Source organism: Lacerta agilis, chromosome 12, assembly GCF_009819535.1.
Source record: "Lacerta agilis isolate rLacAgi1 chromosome 12, rLacAgi1.pri, whole genome shotgun sequence".
In the NCBI taxonomy this organism is placed as follows: domain Eukaryota; kingdom Metazoa; phylum Chordata; class Lepidosauria; order Squamata; family Lacertidae; genus Lacerta; species Lacerta agilis.
In genome coordinates this window covers 54775706-54795962 of record NC_046323.1, presented here as the reverse complement: position 1 = coordinate 54795962, position 20257 = coordinate 54775706, and the positions used below count along the sequence as shown (strand labels likewise).

At 49.9% G+C, this 20257-nt stretch overlaps 1 protein-coding gene across 5 annotated transcripts; it reads right to left on the bottom strand.

Annotated features, from left to right (window-relative positions):
• Window positions 1-253: 253 nt before the first annotated feature.
• On the bottom strand, window positions 254-14092 carry LOC117056087. Of its 5 annotated transcripts, XM_033166153.1 has the most exons (15): window positions 13848-14092; window positions 10225-10293; window positions 9886-9954; window positions 9072-9146; window positions 7762-7830; window positions 7423-7491; window positions 6607-6681; window positions 5297-5365; window positions 4958-5026; window positions 3590-3658; window positions 3236-3319; window positions 2262-2336; window positions 1737-1805; window positions 1386-1466; window positions 254-502 (listed from the first exon to the last, which is right to left on the bottom strand). In XM_033166153.1, the coding sequence occupies exons 1-15, from the start codon at window positions 13908-13910 to the stop codon at window positions 269-271; spliced, it is 1239 nt and encodes a 412-aa protein (XP_033022044.1). In that variant the 5' UTR covers window positions 13911-14092; the 3' UTR covers window positions 254-268. The 5 variants fall into 5 exon arrangements, with proteins under 5 accessions (XP_033022044.1, XP_033022047.1, XP_033022049.1 ...); XM_033166156.1 differs by lacking the exons at window positions 1737-1805; window positions 2262-2336; window positions 3236-3319; XM_033166158.1 differs by lacking the exons at window positions 2262-2336; window positions 3236-3319; window positions 3590-3658.
• Between the last annotated feature and the right edge of the window lie 6165 nt (window positions 14093-20257).

Below are 20257 nucleotides of genomic sequence, written 5' to 3'. Positions count from 1 at the left end.
TGTGGATGATCTTTTGATGTAAATTTATCTCTCTCTCTCTCTTTATTTTTGAAAATCTAACTAAAAAATTATAACAAAAAATAAATAAAAGAGGGTGGAGGAGAGGCCTGTCAACGGCCACTAGCCACAAGGGCCATGCGTTGCCTCCATCGTCAGAGGCAGAGGTGCTTCTGAAATACCTGTGCCTAGGAAGTGCGCCACAAACACAGGGCTGGATGAGTCCCTACTCTCTCCTGCAGCCTCTGGAAGGCTCAGATTTGACATCCCCTCAACCTGGAATAATCCCCTTCCTTGCCTTCATTCCCAAAAGGACTCCTCTTCCACCCGTGAATGAGAGCCTTGCCAAGCTGGCCAAACATCTCTTAGGCTGGACTCCCCACAAGACAGGGGTTCCTTCTCCCACCCCCCACCCCAGGCCCAGACATACCTGCAACCTTCGCTCCAGGGGTGGCAAGGTGGACAGCTCAACCACAAAGTGACCTGGGTCTTCCTGCACAGGGACCTGCAATGCAGGACGGTATAATGCTTAGGCCAAGTGGAGGGATGGGGGGGGGGAAGAGAGCATTTCCGGAGAGACTTCCCCCCCCCCAGCTGTCCATCTTCTGTCCTTGGAGTGGCAAACCAGCTGTGGGTTAAGACGCAAAGCCAGAAGCAGCTGGCTGTGCAGAGCGCTGATTGGCTAGCCTGGGTGGCAGTCACACAGCCATTCCCCGCCCACAGGGGATATTTTCCAAAACCCCATTTAAAACCCTGAAGAACTGTCATTTGAGAAAGAGGTATGAGCATCTGCACAGAATGGAATCTTTCCAACCATTGCAGTGCTACCTTGGTTCTCAACAACTTGGAACCCAAGCACTGCAAACCCAGAAGTAAGCGTTTCGGTTTGAGAACATTTTTCGGAAGCCGAACATTCTCCGTTTTGAGTGTTACGCGGAGGTCTGCCTCTTTTTGATATTTGTTTTGTGTTTTTTGCGCCTTTTTCTTTTCGTTTTTGTGACTGTGTGGAACCCGGTTTAGCTACTGATTGATTGATGGATTGTGTGACTGCAGTACATTGATTACTGCTTTCATTTCATGGGTCAATGGGTCTCGTTGGATAGTAAAATCCATGTCAAATTGCTGTTTTAGAGATTGTTTTTAAAAGCCTGGAACGGATTAATCTGTTTTGCATTGCTTTTATGGGAAATGCACCTTGCTTTTGGAACGCTTTGGTTTTGGAACGGACTGCCGGAACGGATTAAGTTTGAGAACCAGTTTACCACTGTATTTCTATGGTTCTTCCTTCATTTACCTTTTCAAACCTGCTAGCTGCCCGTCTGTCTCTGTGTCCACAGAGGGGCAGCTCAGGGAAAACTCAGCACCTCTCCTCCTCCCTTTGGGCTTACCGGATTAAGAGCTGAGTAACAACCAGATCTGGAACAATACGTCCGCCTTGCTGGTGAATCTGTTTCTCCCTGCACCTGCACCTTTTCACGGAGGGGAAAAGACCATCAAAGTGCTGTCCCACAGCCAGCCCATCGCTCAGGCAGGAACAGGCAGGGGGAAATCTCCGCGCTGGAGCCAAAACAGAGCCAGGGACAGGCAATGTTTCCAGGCCACCTTCTTGGGCTGCCGGATTGTGAAGCTGACCCAGCGGATATCAAGGGTGCTTTTACTGGCAAGGGAGTGAGGGATCTCCGGACAAGGCCGGGGGGCTCCCTCTGCCCACCTTCCAGCCCCCACAGCCCCAGACATACGTGGAGGCTTGGCTCCCCGCCTGGCATGATGGACTCCTCCACCGATCGGACGTTTCTCTTGGAAGCCTCCTGCGGAAGGAATGGGATTTGGAATGCCATACAATTGCACAGGGGTGCGGGTGGAGCTGTGGGTTAAACCACAGAGCCCTAGGGCTTGCTGATCAGAAGGTTGGCGGTTCAAATCCCCACGGAAGGGTGAGCTCCCGTTGCTCGATCCCAGCTCCTGCCTACCTAGCAGTTCGAAAGCACGTCAAAGTGCAAGTAGATAAATAGGTACCACTCCAGCGGGAAGGTAAACGGCGTTTCCGTGCGCTGCTCTGGTTCGCCAGAGGCGCCTTAGTCATGCTGGCCACATGACCCGGAAGCTGTATGCTGGCTCCCCTTCTTTCCTTCATTCTCACAAGGACTCCTCTTCCACCCGTGCATGAAAGCCTTGCCAAGCTGGGCAAACATCTCTTAGGCTGGACTCCCCACAAGACAGGGGTTCCTTCTCCCAACTCTCCCCCCCCCCAGGCCCAGACGTACCTGCTGGCTTTGCTCCAGGGGTGGCCAGGTGGGCAACCCAATCCCAATGTGATCTCGGTCTTCCTCCACAGGGCCCTGCAATGCAGGATGGTATAATGCTTAGGCCAAGTGGAGGGATGGGGGGGGGGGAGAGCATTTCCTGAGAGACTCCCCCCCCCCCAGCTGTCCATCTTCTGTCCTTGGAGTGGCAAACCAGCTGTGGGTTAAGACGCAAAGCCAGAAGCAGCTGGCTGTGCAGAGCGCTGATTGGCTAGCCTGGGTGGCAGTCACATTGCCATTCCCCGCCCACAGGGGATATTTTCCAAAACCCCAATTAAAACCCTGAAGAACTGTCATTTGAGAAAGAGGTATGAGCATCTGCACAGAATGGAATCTTTCCAACCATTGCAGTGCTACCTTGGTTCTCAAACGCCTTGGTTCTCAAACAACTTGGAACCCAAGCACTGCAAACCCGGAAGTAAGCTTTTCGGTTTGAGAACATTTTTCCTGAAGCCGAACATTCTCCGTTTTGAGAGTTACGCTGAGATCTGCCTGTTTTTGATATTTGTTTTGTGTTTTTGCGCCTTTTTCTTTTCGTTTTTGTGACTGTGTGGAACCCGGTTTAGCTACTGATTGATTGATGGATTGTGTGACTGCAGTACATTGATTATTGCTTTCATTTCATGGGTCAATGGGTCTCGTTGGATAGTAAAATCCATGTTAAATTGCTGTTTTAGGGGTGGTTTTTTTAAAGTCTGGAACGGATTAATCCGTTTTGCAATGCTTTTATGAGAAATGCACCTTGCTTTTGGAACGCTTTGGTTTTGGAACGGACATCCGGAATGGATTAAGTTTGAGAACCAAGGTGCCACTGTATCTCTATGGCTCTTCGTTCATTTACCTTTTCAAACCTGCTAGCTGCCCGTCTGTCTCTGTGTCCACAGAGGGGCAGCTCAGAGAAAACTCAGCACCTCTCCTCCTCCCTTTGGGCTTACCTGATTAAAAACTGAGAAACAACCAGGTCTGAAACAGCGCCACCACGGAAGAACCATTGCGGATGAACCTGTTTCTCCCTGCACCTGTCCATGGAGGGAAAAAGACCATCAAAGTGCTGTCCCACAGCCAGCCCATCGCTCAGGCAGGAACAGGCAGAGAGAAATCTCCGCGCTGGAGCCAAAACAGAGTCAGGGACAGGCAATGTTTCCAGGCCATCTTCTTGGGCTGCCGGATTGTGAAGCTGACCCAGTGGATATCAAGGGTGCTTTTGATGGCAAGGGAGTGAGGGGTCTCCGGACAAGGCCGGGGGGCTCCCTCTGCCCACCTTCCAGCCCCCACAGCCCCAGACATACGTGGAGGCTTGGCTCCTGGCCTGGCATTATGGACTCCTCCACCGATCGGACGTTTCTCTTGGAATCCTCCTGCGGAAGGAATGGGATTTGGAATGCCATACAATCGCAGAGGAGTGCGGGTGGAGCTGTGGGTTAAACCACAGAGCCCTAGGGCTGGCTGATCAGAAGGTCGGCGGTTCGAATCCCCGCGGCAGGGTGAGCTCCCGTTGCTCGGTCCCAGCTCCTGCCAACCTAGCAGTTTGAAAGCACGCCAAAGTGCAAGTAGATAAATAGGTACCACTCTGGCGGGAAGGTAGACAGCGTTTCCGTGCGCTGCTCTGGTTCGCCAGAAGCGCCTTAGTCATGCTGGCCACATGACCCGGAAGCTGTATGCCGCCTCCCTTGGCCAATAAAGCGAGATGAGCGCTGCCACCCCAGAGTCAGACACGACTGGACCTAATGGTCAGGGGTCCCTTTACCTTTACCTTTACAGTTGCACAACAGGGCATTGCATTTCAACAATGTATAATGCTGAGACGAAGATCCCAAGCGGAGAAAATGAAACTTTTCCCGAGCGGCTCCACCAGTCCTCCATCTCCTCTCCTTTGAGGGATGGCCCTGCTGTGGATTCACAATCTCTTGAGACACAAACCCAGAAGCCACTGGCTCCCCCTGCGTCAAGGAGAATTTGGCAGCGCCGAGGGCTGATTGTCTAGCCTTGGTTGCCGTCAGACAAAGCTGTGCGGCATCCGAGGCAGGGATTCAGTCTGGGCGGCAGGCACACCAACTTGCCCCCACATTTGAAAGCAGCACGGACCCTACGGAACTCTCTGCCTCTTGACGCCAACCAAGCACCTTCGCCGTGCTCTTTTTGAGACCTGCTTAAAACATTCTTGCTTGGACAAGCCTGTCTGGATGCTTAGAAAGTCAGTGTTTGTTTCAGCCTGTTTTATGATGTAACTTTCCACATGTTTTCAACTCCCATAGTGGATTTGTTATTTAATCTATTGTTTCATTTTTTGTAAACCGCTTTTAATATATATATTAAAAACAGGCCAAAAACATCTGGAGGGCCGAGTTTGAGGAAGCCTGCGTTAGATCGTAAAAATCATGTGAAATTGCTGTTTTAGTGGTGGTTTTTAAAAGCCTGGAACGGATTACTCCGTTTTGCATTGCTTTCTATGGGAATAGGCGCCCTGCTTTTGGAACGCTTTGGATTTGGAACAGACTTCCGGAACAGATTAAGTTTGAGAACCAATTTACCACTGTATCTCTATGCCTCTTCCTTCATTTACCTTTTCAAACCTGCTAGCTGCCAATCTGTCTCTGTGTCCACAGAGGGGCAGCTAAGAGAAAACTCAGCACCTCTCTTCCTCCCTTTGTGCTTACCAGTTCAAGAGCTGTGAAACAACCAGGACAGAGCCTCCGCCTTGGGGGTGAACCTGTTTCTCCCTGCACCTGTTCAGGGAGGGAAAAAGACCATCAAAGTGCTGTCCCACAGCCAGCCCATCGCTCAGGCAGGAACAGGAAGGGGGAAATCTCCGCGCTGGAGCCAAAACAGAGTCAGGGACAGGCAATGTTTCCAGGCCATCTTCTTGGGCTGCCGGATTGTGAAGCTGACCCAGTGGATATCAAGGGTGCTTTTACTGGCAAGGGAGTGAGGGGTCTCCGGACAAGGCCGGGGGGCTCCCTCTGCCCACCTTCCAGCCCCCACAGCCCCGGACATACCTGGAGGCTTGGCTCCCGGGCTGGCAAGATGGACTCCTCCACCGATTGGACATTTCTCTTGGGAGCCTCCTGCGGAAGGAATGGAATTTGGAATGCCATACAATTGCACAGGGGTGCGGGTGGAGCTGTGGGTTAAACCACAGAGCCTAGGGCTTGCTGATCAGAAGGTTGGCGGTTCGAATCCCCGCAATGATGGGGTGAGCTCCCGTTGCTCGGTCCCAGCTCCTGCCAACCTAGCAGTTCAAAAGCACGTCAAAGTGCAAGTAGATAAATAGGTACTGCTCCGGCGGGAAGATAAACGGCGTTTCTGTGCGCTGCTCTGGTTCGCCAGAGGCGGCATAGTCATGCTGGCCACATGACCCGGAAGCTGTATGCCGGCTCCCTTGGCCAGTAACGCAAGATGAGCGCTGCAACCCCAGAGTCAGACACGACTGGACCTAATGGTCAGGGGTCCCTTTACCTTTACCTTTACAGTTTCAACACTGTATAATGCTGAGACGAAGATCCCAAGGGGAGAAAATGAAACTTTTTTCCGAGCGACTCCACAAGTCCTCCATCTCCTCTCCTTGGAGGGATGGCCCTGTTGTGGATTCACAATCTCTTGAGACACAAACCCAGAAGCCACTGGCTCCCCCTGCGTCAAGGAGAATTTGGCAGCGCCGAGGGCTGATTGTCTAGCCTTGGTTGCCGTCAGACAAAGCTGTGCGGCATCCGAGGCAGGGATTCAGTCTGGGCGGCCGGCACACCAACATGCCCCCACATTTGAAAGCAGCATGGACCCTACGGAACTCCCTGCCTCTTGACGCTAACCAAGCACCTTCGATGTGCTCTTTTAGAGACCTGCTTAAAACATTCTTGCTGAACTCAATAGTTTCATATGATTTATTAAATTATGGGCAGTGGGATTACTTGGGGAGTAGCACTTAGAGGCAAGGAGGTGGCACTGGGGCACAGGAGGTGTTAATGACCATTGGCCATTAAAAGATAGTGGAGGAGAAGCCTATCGACAGCCAGGAGCCACAAAGACCATGTTTTGCCCGCATAGTCGGAGGCAGAGATGCTTCTGAAATACCTGGGCCCAGGAAGTGTGCCACAAACAGAGGGCTGGATGAGTCCCTACTCTCTCCCGCAGCCTCTGGAAGGCTCAGATTTGCCATCCCCTCAACCTGGAATAATCCCCTTCCTTGCCTTCATTCCCACAAGGACTCCTCTTCCACCCGTGAACGAGAGCCTTGCCTAAGCATCTCTTAGGCTGGACTCCCCACAATACAGGGGTTCCTTCTCCCAACTCCCCCCAGGCCCAGACATACCTGCTGGCTTCGCTCAAGGGCTGGCAAGGTGGGCACCTTAATCTCAATGCGACCTGCATCTTCCTGCCCAGGGCTCTGCAATGCAAGACGGTATAATGCTTAGGTCAAATGGAGGGGTGGGGGGAAAGGAGCATTTCCTGAGAGAGACACCCCCCCCCCCCAGCTTTCCATCTTCTGAGAGCCAGTGTGGTGTAGTGGTTAAGAGCGGAACACTCATAATCTGGTGAACCGGGTTCGATTCCCCGCTCCTCCACATCCAGCTGCTGGGTGAACTTGGGCTAGTCACACTTCTCTGGAGTCCCTCAGCCTCACTCACCTCACAGAGTGTGACTGTAGTACATTGTTTATTGCTTTCCTTTCATGGATCAATGGTCCCGTTAACTCAGACTTCCTCAAACTCGGCCCTCCAGATGTTTTGAGACTACAATTCCCATCACCCCTGACCACTGGTCCTGCTAGCTAGGGATCATGGGAGTTGTCGGCCAAAAACATCTAGAGGGCCGAGGTTGAGGAAGCCTGCGTTAGATAGCAAAAATCATGTGAAATTGCTGTTTTAGTGGTGGTTTTTAAAAGCCTGGAACGGATTACTCCGTTTTGCATTGCTTTCTATGGGAATAGGCGCCCTGCTTTTGGAACGCTTTGGATTTGGAACAGACTTCCGGAACAGATTAAGTTTGAGAACCAATTTACCACTGTATCTCTATGCCTCTTCCTTCATTTACCTTTTCAAACCTGCTAGCTGCCAATCTGTCTCTGTGTCCACAGAGGGGCAGCTAAGAGAAAACTCAGCACCTCTCTTCCTCCCTTTGTGCTTACCAGTTCAAGAGCTGTGAAACAACCAGGACAGAGCCTCCGCCTTGGGGGTGAACCTGTTTCTCCCTGCACCTGTTCAGGGAGGGAAAAAGACCATCAAAGTGCTGTCCCACAGCCAGCCCATCGCTCAGGCAGGAACAGGAAGGGGGAAATCTCCGCGCTGGAGCCAAAACAGAGTCAGGGACAGGCAATGTTTCCAGGCCATCTTCTTGGGCTGCCGGATTGTGAAGCTGACCCAGTGGATATCAAGGGTGCTTTTACTGGCAAGGGAGTGAGGGGTCTCCGGACAAGGCCGGGGGGCTCCCTCTGCCCACCTTCCAGCCCCCACAGCCCCGGACATACCTGGAGGCTTGGCTCCCGGGCTGGCAAGATGGACTCCTCCACCGATTGGACATTTCTCTTGGGAGCCTCCTGCGGAAGGAATGGAATTTGGAATGCCATACAATTGCACAGGGGTGCGGGTGGAGCTGTGGGTTAAACCACAGAGCCTAGGGCTTGCTGATCAGAAGGTTGGCGGTTCGAATCCCCGCAATGATGGGGTGAGCTCCCGTTGCTCGGTCCCAGCTCCTGCCAACCTAGCAGTTCAAAAGCACGTCAAAGTGCAAGTAGATAAATAGGTACTGCTCCGGCGGGAAGATAAACGGCGTTTCTGTGCGCTGCTCTGGTTCGCCAGAGGCGGCATAGTCATGCTGGCCACATGACCCGGAAGCTGTATGCCGGCTCCCTTGGCCAGTAACGCAAGATGAGCGCTGCAACCCCAGAGTCAGACACGACTGGACCTAATGGTCAGGGGTCCCTTTACCTTTACCTTTACAGTTTCAACACTGTATAATGCTGAGACGAAGATCCCAAGGGGAGAAAATGAAACTTTTTTCCGAGCGACTCCACAAGTCCTCCATCTCCTCTCCTTGGAGGGATGGCCCTGTTGTGGATTCACAATCTCTTGAGACACAAACCCAGAAGCCACTGGCTCCCCCTGCGTCAAGGAGAATTTGGCAGCGCCGAGGGCTGATTGTCTAGCCTTGGTTGCCGTCAGACAAAGCTGTGCGGCATCCGAGGCAGGGATTCAGTCTGGGCGGCCGGCACACCAACATGCCCCCACATTTGAAAGCAGCATGGACCCTACGGAACTCCCTGCCTCTTGACGCTAACCAAGCACCTTCGATGTGCTCTTTTAGAGACCTGCTTAAAACATTCTTGCTGAACTCAATAGTTTCATATGATTTATTAAATTATGGGCAGTGGGATTACTTGGGGAGTAGCACTTAGAGGCAAGGAGGTGGCACTGGGGCACAGGAGGTGTTAATGACCATTGGCCATTAAAAGATAGTGGAGGAGAAGCCTATCGACAGCCAGGAGCCACAAAGACCATGTTTTGCCCGCATAGTCGGAGGCAGAGATGCTTCTGAAATACCTGGGCCCAGGAAGTGTGCCACAAACAGAGGGCTGGATGAGTCCCTACTCTCTCCCGCAGCCTCTGGAAGGCTCAGATTTGCCATCCCCTCAACCTGGAATAATCCCCTTCCTTGCCTTCATTCCCACAAGGACTCCTCTTCCACCCGTGAACGAGAGCCTTGCCTAAGCATCTCTTAGGCTGGACTCCCCACAATACAGGGGTTCCTTCTCCCAACTCCCCCCAGGCCCAGACATACCTGCTGGCTTCGCTCAAGGGCTGGCAAGGTGGGCACCTTAATCTCAATGCGACCTGCATCTTCCTGCCCAGGGCTCTGCAATGCAAGACGGTATAATGCTTAGGTCAAATGGAGGGGTGGGGGGAAAGGAGCATTTCCTGAGAGAGACACCCCCCCCCCAGCTTTCCATCTTCTGAGAGCCAGTGTGGTGTAGTGGTTAAGAGCGGAACACTCATAATCTGGTGAACCGGGTTCGATTCCCCGCTCCTCCACATCCAGCTGCTGGGTGAACTTGGGCTAGTCACACTTCTCTGGAGTCCCTCAGCCTCACTCACCTCACAGAGTGTGACTGTAGTACATTGTTTATTGCTTTCCTTTCATGGATCAATGGTCCCGTTAACTCAGACTTCCTCAAACTCGGCCCTCCAGATGTTTTGAGACTACAATTCCCATCACCCCTGACCACTGGTCCTGCTAGCTAGGGATCATGGGAGTTGTCGGCCAAAAACATCTGGAGGGCCGAGGTTGAGGAAGCCTGCGTTAGATAGCAAAAATCATGTTAAATTGCTGTTTTAGGGGTGGTTTTTTAAAGCCCGGAATGGATTAATCCTTTTTGCATTGCTTTCTATGGGAAAAGGCGCCCTGCTTTTGGAACGCTTTGGATTTGGAACGGACTTCCGGAACGGATTAAGTTTGAGAACCAAGGTGCCACTGTATCTCTATGGCTCTTCCTTCATTTACGTTTTCAAATCCGCTGGCTCCCAATCCGTCTCTGTGTCCACAGAGGGGCAGCTCAGAGAAAACTCAGCACCTCTCCTCCTCCCTTTGTGCTTACCAGTTCAAGAGGTGTGAAACAACCAGGACAGAACCTCCGCCTTAGGGGTGAACCTGTTTCTCTCTGCACCTGTCCATGGAGGGAAAAAGACCATCAAAGTGCTGTCCCACAGCCAGCCCATCGCTCAGGCAGGAACAGGAAGGGGGAAATCTCCGCGCTGGAGCCAAAAGAGAGTCAGGGACAGGCAATGTTTCCAGGCCACCTTCTTGGGCTGCCGGATTGTGAAGCTGACCCAGTGGATATCAAGGCTGCTTTTACTGGCAAGGGAGTGAGGGGTCTCCGGACAAGGTAGGGGGGCTCCCTCTGCCCACCTTCCAGCCCCCACAGCCCCGGACATACCTGGAGGCTTGGCTCCCGGCCTGGCAAGATGGACTCCTCCACCGATTGGACATTTCTCTTGGAAGTCTCCTGCGGAAGGAATGAAATCTGGAGTGCCATACAATTGCACAACAGGGCATTGCCTTTACCGTTGTATAATTCTGAGATGAAGATCCCAAGGGGAGAAAATGAATATTTTCCGGAGAGGCTCCACCAGTCCTCCATCTCCATCTCTTCTTGGAGGGATGGCCCTGCTGTGGATTCACAATCTCTTGAGACACAACAAAATGAAACAAAAAATTCCTTCCAGTAGCACCTTAGAGACCAACTAAGTTTGTTCTTGGTATGAGCTTTCGAGTGCATGCACACTTCTTCAGATATCTTCAGGTATCCGGTATCTGATGCTCTTCCGATATCTGGTATCTGAAGAAGTGTGCATGCACTCGAAAGCTCATACCAAGAACAAACTTAGTTGGTCTCTAAGGTGCTACTGGAAGGAATTTTTTTAATTTTTTATTTTGTTTTGACTATGGCAGATCAACACGGCTACCTATCTGTATCTTGAGACACAAACACAGAAGCCACTGGCTCCACCTGCGTCAAGGAGAATTTGGCAACGCCACTCTGGCTGCTTCGATGTGGTGGGTGTCGCCATGATAGTTCAACAGAAGAGCCTATGCTCTTTGCCTTTCCTTGGGGCCGTCGCTATGGGGCTCCTTTGAATCTACCACGCTGCTGCTGATTGGGGTTTAAGGCTCTCCTTCACTAACTCTCGGCTTGCCGATCAGAAGGTCGGCGGTTCGAATCCCCGCAATGACGGGGTGAGCTCCCGTTGCTCGGTCCCTGCTCCTGCCAACCTAGCAGTTCGAAAGCACGTCAAAGTGCAAGTAGATAAATAGGTACCGCTCCAGCGGGAAGGTAAACAGCATTTCCGTGCACTGCTCTGGTTCACCAGAAGCGGCTTGGTCATGCTGGCCACATGACCCGGAAGCTGGACACCGGCTCCCTCGGCCAGTAAAGCGAGATGAGTGCCGCAACCCCAGAGTTGGACACGACTGGACCGAATGGTCAGGGGTCCCTTTACCTTTACCTCATTAACCCTCTCCTGCATCTTTTTTTGGTATCTGAAGAAGTGTGCATGCACACGAAAGCTCACACCAATAACAAACTTAGTAGGTCTCTAAGGTGCTACTGGAAGGAATTTTTTAAATTTTCATTTGACTATGGCAGACCAACACGGCTACCTATCCATTCCTACAAAGACTCATTTTTCCTGGTCCGGGCAGACTCTGCAGGTGAGCCTGAGCTCTGGCACTGAGCTGCAGCCCCTTTCACGAATTGCTGTCCAGAGTTCCTGGAAGAAGGTGCGCGTTATTGCACAAGCCCTGCAGGCAGCATCAGGGTCAGGTAAATATCAGAAGAGGTGCTGGACAGTCCGTCCTCTCCCTTCAGGCCCCTGGGCTTTCTGGGAAGCTGGCATGGTGCAGGATCCAGGAAACCAGAGAGTCACCCAGCCAGAGGCAACATTCTGACGTCTGATGGATTCTTTGCTGTGGCTTAAGATGGGCTCTGCTCCATGGGGTCACGAAGAGTCGGACACGACTGAACGACTGAACCACAAGATGGGCTCAGACTGGCGGGTCATATTGGCTGTGCTGGGGCTCAGTACCGAGGAAGAACCGGCAACAATAAAGGGCATCGGAGCATGCACAGAGCGCTTTCGCCTCTTCTTCGCTGAGAAACCACAACCGATGCCACTTCGGTTTCAGAACTGGAGAGCACAACTTCCACGGTTGAGAACCCAGAATTTCATTTGGTTAGGAACTAAGAGAATAAGAAGCATCTGGCTGCTGGATCAGGCCATGGACCCATTGAGCCCAGTATCCTGTTTTCACCGTGGCCAGCCAGGTGCTTATGAGAAACCCACAAGCAGGATCCGAGCATGAGAATAACTCCTGTGGCTTCCAGCAACTGGTATTCGGAAGCCTTGCTGCCTCCTCATAGAATCATAGAATTGTAGAGTTGGAAGGGACCCAGAGGAGCATCTAGTCCAGCCCCTTGCAATGCAGGGATAAAGCGTATTTTGTAAAATGCACTTCGCGTATTATGTATTCTCATAGGTGTCTAAGATGAAATATTATCTGGAAGAAGCACCATGGACAGAATAAATGCCGCACACAGGAAGAGCAAGGATATAGTTTGAGTGCCTCACTTGTAGTTTTAGAAATCATTTAATGTGTCAATGCGAAGGGAAGTTGTTAATACTGCAGTTGTTGTATAAGGGATTATTAATGTAATTGAAAATAAGAAGATGTTGGAATGCAGAAATAAAGAAAATAATAAAACCATCAATTCTAGCATGTGGGGGGGGCCCACCTTATCTAAATTATATAATTTGGTTGAATGATAGGTATTACTAATTGTATTATAAATTGGAATTGTTATGATGAGGCTATTATTGGGTCGTGGTTGAAAACTAATAGAAATAATTATGAAAAAGACGAAATGTTATCTTGACTGTGGTCTTTTCTAGGTTCTTGTAAAGCCATCCAAGTTGATGGCCATCGCTGCCTCTTGTGGGAGGGGGTTCCATAGTTTAACTACCTGCTGTATGAAGTAGTATGTCCTTTAGCCCGTTCTGAATCTTCCAACCTTCCACTCGGTGCCTACGAGTTCTAGTCTTTTGAGAGAGGGAGGAAAAGTTTTCTCCGTGATTTTACAAACTTCTCTCATGTCGCCTCTTCCTCCCCTTATCTCTAAACTAAAAAGAGAGGAAGGGGAACTTTCCTCTGTCCGCTTTCTGTTCTCTGTGCACATACATTTAAAATACTATAAGAGTACTAGCAGCATTATGGAAGTGAGAGCTGGACCATAAAGAAGACTGATCACCGAAGAATGGATGCTTTTGAATTATGGTGCTGGAGGAGACTCTTGAGAGTCCCATGGACTGCAAGAAGATCAAACCTATCCATTCTGAAGGAAATCAGCCCTGAGTGCTCACTGGAAGGACAGATCCTGAAGTTGAGGCTCCAGTACTTTGGCCACCTCATGAGAAGAGAAGACTCCCTGGAAAAGACCCTGATGTTGGGAAAGATGGAGGGCACAAGGAGAAGGGGACGACAGAGGACGAGATGGTTGGACAGTGTTCTCGAAGCTACTAACATGAGTTTGGCCAAACTGCGAGAGGCAGTGAAGGATAGGCGTGCCTGTCGTGCTCTGGTCCATGGGGTCACGAAGAGTCGGACACGACTGAACGACTGAACAACAACAACAACAACAACCCACAGTTGGAGATAGCAATGTTTCTGAATCCCAGTAGCCACAGGAGGGGAAAATGCTCTCAATGGAAGGACAGATCCTGAAGCTGAGGCTCCAGTACTTTGGCCACCTCATGAGAAGAGAAGACTCCCTAGAAAAGACCCTGATGTTGGGAAAGATGGAGGGCACAAGGAGAAGGAGACGACAGAGGATGAGATGGTTGGACAGTGTTCTCGAAGGGACTGGCATGAGTTTGGCCAAACTGCGGGAGGCAGTGGAGGATAGGGGTGCCTGGCGTGCTCTGGTCCATGGGGTCACGAAGAGTTGGACACGACTAAACGGCTAAACAACAACAATAACAGCATTGCAAAAAAAAATAAGCTCACCTGCCCTGTGCCAACAGCTGCAAAGGCGAAGAGAGAGACCAGGACCAGCCGAAACGTCTTCATGGCTGCCAGTTTGACTCTGCATTCAGAGCCTAAAGATGGAGGGGGGTGGTCATGAGGACTCTGGGAATGTCCCTCCCTCTTTCGCTGGCCCTGGACCTTGACTCTTCATTTCCCGCAAATTTGAGGGGGGGTTGGACAAGCGGGAACTCTCTGCCATGAGGACCTCTTAGCAAAAACAACTCCCCCCCCCACCTGTTGAGCTCCAAGTTTCTTTCTAAAAGTATTTATATACTGCGAAAAGTCAAAGCATTGAGCAAAAAACAAACATAAAACAAAACCAAAGTAAATAAACCACAGGCACAGAAAGCAGTGACTGGAGCTATTTATTGTTAAACAAGACAGGGTTACCAAACATGGACCCTGTTATACCAAGGGAAAGTACTGAAGGCGTTCAAATGCCCTAAATCACTCTATCAGCCATCTATCTGGCACTTAAAGGTATATAATGAAGGAGCCAGACGGACCTCTCTGGGGAGAGCATTCCCCAAACGGGGAGCCACTGCAGAGAAGGCCCTGTTCTCGTGTTGCCACCCTCCTAACCTCTTGAGGAGGAGACACAGGAAGGAGGGCCTCAGAGGGTGATCTCGGGGTCCAGGGCAGTTCATACGGGGGGAGGCAGACCTTGAGGTATTGGGGTTCTGAGCCATTTAATGCTTGATAGGTCAAAACCAGCACTTTGAATTGGGCCCAGAAACACCCCCAGTGCCCCTATTTTCCAGGGATTCCCTGATTTAGAGAAGCTGTCCCGGCTTTCTGATTTGATCCCGGAATGTCCCACTTTTTCTTAGGACGTTCCTATTTTCATTGGAGAAATATTGGAGGGGATGGAGTTATCCAACCCCCCGAGCTGTCAGAAGGCAATCCTGTATAGGGAAGTTTTTAAATGTTTAATGTTTTATTACATTTTTCTATATGTTGGAAGCTGCCCGGAATGGCTGGAGCAACCCAGTAAGATGTGTGGGGTTTAAATAGTAAAGTTATCATTATGGAATGGGACGTCCCTATTTTCATCGGGAAAATGTTGGAGGGTATGGTTTCATAAACAACTGTATATAAAACCAGTGCTCTTTTTTCTTAAAAAAAAATGTTTAGGGGTACTCTCATTTTTCCTACTCATATTGAAATATTGCCTCTCAATGAGGCCAAACTCAGATACACAAAATGTTTAGGGTTATGCGTACCCCCAGAAAAAAGCACTGCATAAAACCATGTGATAAAAACCTTATTAAACAGTTAACTTACATACAAAACCAGCCTAAGCAATTTACGGAAAAATTGGGGCTCTTTGAAATGTTTTAGAATAATAAGTTTAATGATAATGTTCAACCTCAGCAACAACAATTTCATTAATTATACTTCAACCATCTGGCTGCATTGCCTCGGCCTAATGCTGATGTCAACTTCTTGAATCAATTCTAGGTATCTCTTTAAGGATTTTGTTGCCATTGTTCACTTTATTGAATCCAAATCATTTTTTTGGGGGGGGAGTTAAAATCAGAAATCATACAGCTATGGTGGAAAGTTGTGCCCTTAATTGCCTTCTTAAGCCTGAGGGAATAGGAAGGCTTTTTAGCCGGTGTTTAAAAGTTGGCACAGAAGGCACCTGCTGAATTTATAGTGGCAGAGAGTTCCACAGGATTGGGTCAATGACACCAAAGGCCCAGTCTCTTGTTGCCAGTGACATTCCTGCAGATGATCTCAGTGATCAAGCTGTAATATAAGGGTTTGGGCGTTGCTGTCTGGGGTTGATGGGAACTCTAGTCCAAAACATCTGGAGGGGAAATATATAGAGCCAGACCCCCACCCACCCACCCAAACTAGCGGGATTGAATATTTCCCCCTGGAACAACATAGGTTCAAAAAGCAAAGCTAGCAGCAGTGAGGCTGAGCGTTGCACAATTCAGGAAAGATATGAAAGGCAGTTGCAAAACCTTGCTGGTTCAGCAAAATATGGAGCATTGCTTCAGTGGGAAAATGGACAAGGAAATTAAGAATGGCCGGGGGGGGGGCGGAATTAAAGCCACATTTAACTCTGAATGGCTTTGACTTTGCTATGTACACCAAGAAATCTGACATTTTTTCGTAGGTTTAAAAGTAGAGGTGCGAAAACGCCATCGTTGCAATACGCTGATCTTTGGAACTTCGGACTGTTTGTTCGTGCTGTAATACGTAAAATGGCCTCAATCATGCCAGAACCAGATCAAATAAAACCACTGGGGGAAATCTTATAAGCAGAACGTTATCTAATGATGCGCCTTGGTAGGCCTGGCCAAACAAAAATGTTTTTTTTAGGAGGTGCCGAAAAAGAATAGTGAAGGCACTTGTCCGATATCAATAGGCAGGGAGTTCCAAAGTGTTTTAGTGCTGCCACACTAAAAGATTTGAGTTGTTACAAATGGCAAACAGGGGTCATATGGAAACGTCAACAGTGCCAATTCCGTCGGTCGAAGTGGCTGAATGGGGGCCCCTGGTGTTAAGTTGTGGGTGGACACAGCAGACGACACAGTGATTTCCAAACAGCTCTTGTTTATTCTCAGGCTGGAACAGAAGTGAGCTGAAGGGCTCAGCAGCCTGCTTATATAGAACTCAGCTACAAAGCAACAGTAACAACTTTCTGTAGTTACCCAATCCCTGAACGTCACTTTCAATCCCACATTTGCATGTGCGGACCTGAGTGAAAACTGCAGCAGAATGAACTATATACACACACCCCTAGTGGCCTAGGGTGAGAACTTCAATACATAACACCTGGGATAAGGTGATCTTGCAGGTAAATTGGTCCCAAGTTGTGCACTAATAGCATAACCTCCAACATCTTGCGACAAAAAACTGGGACACCATTTTCCATGAGATTGCAAAAGAACAACAACACCCAATGCTGCTTTTAGGGGGCACGACACCCAAAAACACATGTTTAGGGGGGCGCTGTATGAAACCACGGCTCTGAAAAAAGGGTGAGATCACAGCATGAGATTGCGGCAGCCCAAATTCCCACATTTTGGGGGGAGGAAGGGGGGAATGGGATGTCCCGGTTTTTCCGGGACAGTTGATGAGTATGTAATAACAGCTTGAATTTGGCCCAGTAGCAAATAGGCATTATCTCTTGAGCACAGACGTCATCTGTTGACAAGGCCTCGGTCATGTCAGCAATCGTGCTGCAGCATTCTGCGGAGGCTCCTCCGTGTCAGACTCAGAATGTTCACTCTCAGGATAGTTGGTTCCTGGTAAATGGCTGGCCAAATGGCAGAGGTCTCATTGTGGAATCTCGTCTCCCTTGAGCTTGGGGAAGACATCGTTTCCATCTTCTCTGTGGGTTCCACCCGGTACAGATTCTCTCCTGTTTCGATTATGAACCTCTAACAGGTCACCTCTTCCTCGCCTCACATGCATGTAACTGTCCTTCCTTCCTTCCTTCCTTCCTTCCTTCCTTCCTTCCTTCCTTCCTTCCTTCCTTCCTTCCCTCCCTCCCTCCCTCCCTCCCTCCCTTCCTTTTCCAGCAACTGGTACAGTAGACCCTCGGTTCTCAAACAATTCCGTTGACAAACGTTTCGGAGCCCGAATGCCAAAAACCCAGAAGTAAATGTTTCCGTTTTCGAATGTGCCTCGGAAGGCGAACGGCTTCCGCTGCATGTTTTCCAATTTTCTCAATTCAATTTGCCGACAGCCCTCGGTTTCCGAACATTTCAGAAGTCGAACGGTCTTCCGGAACGGATTACGTTTGAAAACCGAGTTTCCACCATATTTCAGAATTTACTGCCTCCAAGACAACGTGGCATTTTTTTCCTGGTGCAACTAAAGACAATAGCGGGGGGCTTTTGGGTTTTATTCCTCCCCACGGTCTCAATGAGCCAACTTGTCTATCTCCAGTTTTCATATCCAGGAGTGCAGGAAGGGAAGACAGCACCATCTAAGCCCCGAGGAGGCGAAGCAAGTCACCCAGAGAGCCAAAAATCTTCTGATGAGTTGTGGCTTGCTGGAAAAGGTTACAGCTGTCCTTCCTCGGAGAAAGGAGGCAGGTGACAGGCTGAGGAAGTGATCCAGGCCTAGATATTTAACAGGGACAGTTGTTAGGAGAGCTTTATTCCCCACACCAAGTGACAATTCCCAGAGGGGATAAGAAAACCACAGAATGGTAGAATTGGAAGAGACGCCCCCCCCAAGGGTCATCTAGTCCAACCCCCTGTGATGCAGGAGTCTCAACTAAAGCATCCATGACATGACATGGATGGGTTGGATGCAGAGGAATGGGGAACCCTCCCCCCCCCCCGAAGAAGGCTCAGACCCCAGGGAGGTGTGGTGGGATAATGATGGGTGGTCAGAGGGAGAAGACTGGGAAGAGGAGGTGTTGGAAGCTGAAGAGGCAACAGGGCTTAGTGAGCGGGGAGAGTCTGTGGCAGAGAGCAGTCCAGACTTCGCAGAGTCAACCTCTCTCTAAGAATCGGCGCCCCAAATGAGATCTTTGGTAGAGTCAAATATTACAGCAGCCTTGTAACTACCTCCAGAAATAACATGGCAGCCCCTGTGTCTACACAGGCCTCTTGGTAAACTGAGCATCTTCTCTGCATGCAGGTTCAAATCCTACTGGAATCTCCCGGCGGGGTTGGGAATGGTTCATGTCTGAAATCCTGGAGCGCTGCTGCCAGTCAGTGTAGACAACAGTGAGCTTGGGAGACCGGTGGTCTGACTCGGTATAAGGCAGATCCCCCATGTTCCTTAATATGGGTCCCAGGATCAGTTCCCAACTTACCTGGAGAAAATAAGTCTCAGGTGGCAGGTGAGAAGAACGACCCTTTCACAGCTGCTGCCAATCAAAGTACAGGGTGAGTCTCTTAAAAGAGGCCCAGTGGAACATGTGTGCTCTGTATCCACGGGGCCTCTTTTAAAGGACTCATCCTGTATATACTGGGTGACATGGCCTGGTTGGACACAGAGGAATGGGGGGGGGGAGGAACCAGCTTGGGAACTCCCCCTCCCCCCCCCCCCCGGGAAGAAGGCTCAGAGCCCACGGAGGGGTGGTGGGACAGTGATGAAAGGGTCAGAGGGAGAAGATGGGGAAGAGGAGGAGGTGGAAGCTGAAGAGGCAACAGGGCCTAGTGAGCGGGGAGAGTCTGTGGCAGAGAGCAGTCCAGACTCGGAGGCAGAAACTGAGGCAGGAGAGGAGGGCGGCCAAGAGGCAGAGATGGGTCTGGCTGGTCCAGAGTCACGGATATCTCCTCCTCCTGCTGCGACAAGCTCTCCTCCTGCCTTGTCTCCCAGAACTAGGAGAGGCATGAACAGGGCGGAGGAGAGGTTGGCCTCATGCAGGCGCAGTCTCCCCTGGAGAGGAGGGGACTTGGGCAGCTGTGCGGTGGCAGGGTCCTGCAATCTCAGCAGCTACTTCAAGGGGGCAAGACCTGCCGGAGTTGCTGTGCTCATTAGGCCCTACACTCCTGTCCAGAATCTGCTTTTGCTCATAAAGAGTCAACTCCAACTCTGGGAAGGGAACAGGGGTCTCCTGACCACTCTCAGAACCCACAATTCCTTGGGGGAAGCCATTAATGGAGGAGGAGAGGGCTACGGATGGCACCTAGCCCTGATGGCTCTGCTCAGCCTCCACAGTCAGAGGCAGTGATGGTTCTGAATCCCAGTTGCTGGAAACCACAGGAAGGGAGCAGGCTCTTGCGTTCGAATCCTGCTTGTGTGTTTCCTACAGGTATCTGGTTGGTCATTGTGAGGACAGGACGCTGGACTGGATGAGCCATTGGGCTGATCCTTATGTTCTTTAGATAGATAGATAGATAGATAGATAGATAGATAGAGATACACACACACACATTAAATTTTATTTTACAACACAAACACACTCATACAACTAAACATAAAAATAATAATAAACAAATAAAAAGGAAAAAGGAAAAAAGGAAAAGGAAAAACAATTATCAAAATAATATACAAAAATACAGAGCGAAAATAGGCAACAGGCATATACCATATTTCAGTTCTTTTCTTCCAATTGACTTCCTTCATCCTCAGCACGGTTCTATTTTTATTTTTGGTAAACTGTTTCCATCTTATTTCTTTCTTACCCCTTTTTTCTGTTTTTAACTTTTACGCCATAATTTGTTTTGCAGAAGTTAATCGAAACAAGTCCAAGTATTAATTTGGGGGCACTGCTTTTTAAGGTATTCTCTATATTTTCCCCATTCTTTTTGGAATTTTTGCTTGGGCCGCTGACCCCTATTAGCGTCTGTCAATTTAGCCAATTCAATATAATCAAATAATTTGTCGCCATTCTTTTTTTTTTGTCGTCATTGATCCTTTCCCCCAATTTTTGGCAACTAGTGTTCTCGCAGCCCTGATCCTTACGT

Excerpts from the sequence above, each read along its gene's own strand:
- LOC117056087 (XM_033166153.1), bottom strand. The coding sequence starts at position 13,910 with ATGAAGACGTTTCGGCTGGTCCTGGTCTCTCTCTTCGCCTTTGCAGCT. Across the intron at positions 7,492-7,761 it reads CCCGGGAGCCAAGCCTCCAG|GTGCAGGGAGAAACAGGTTC; the intron begins GTATGTCCGGGG and ends CTCCCTGAACAG. Across the intron at positions 5,027-5,296 it reads CCCGGGAGCCAAGCCTCCAG|GTGCAGGGAGAAACAGGTTC; the intron begins GTATGTCCGGGG and ends CTCCCTGAACAG.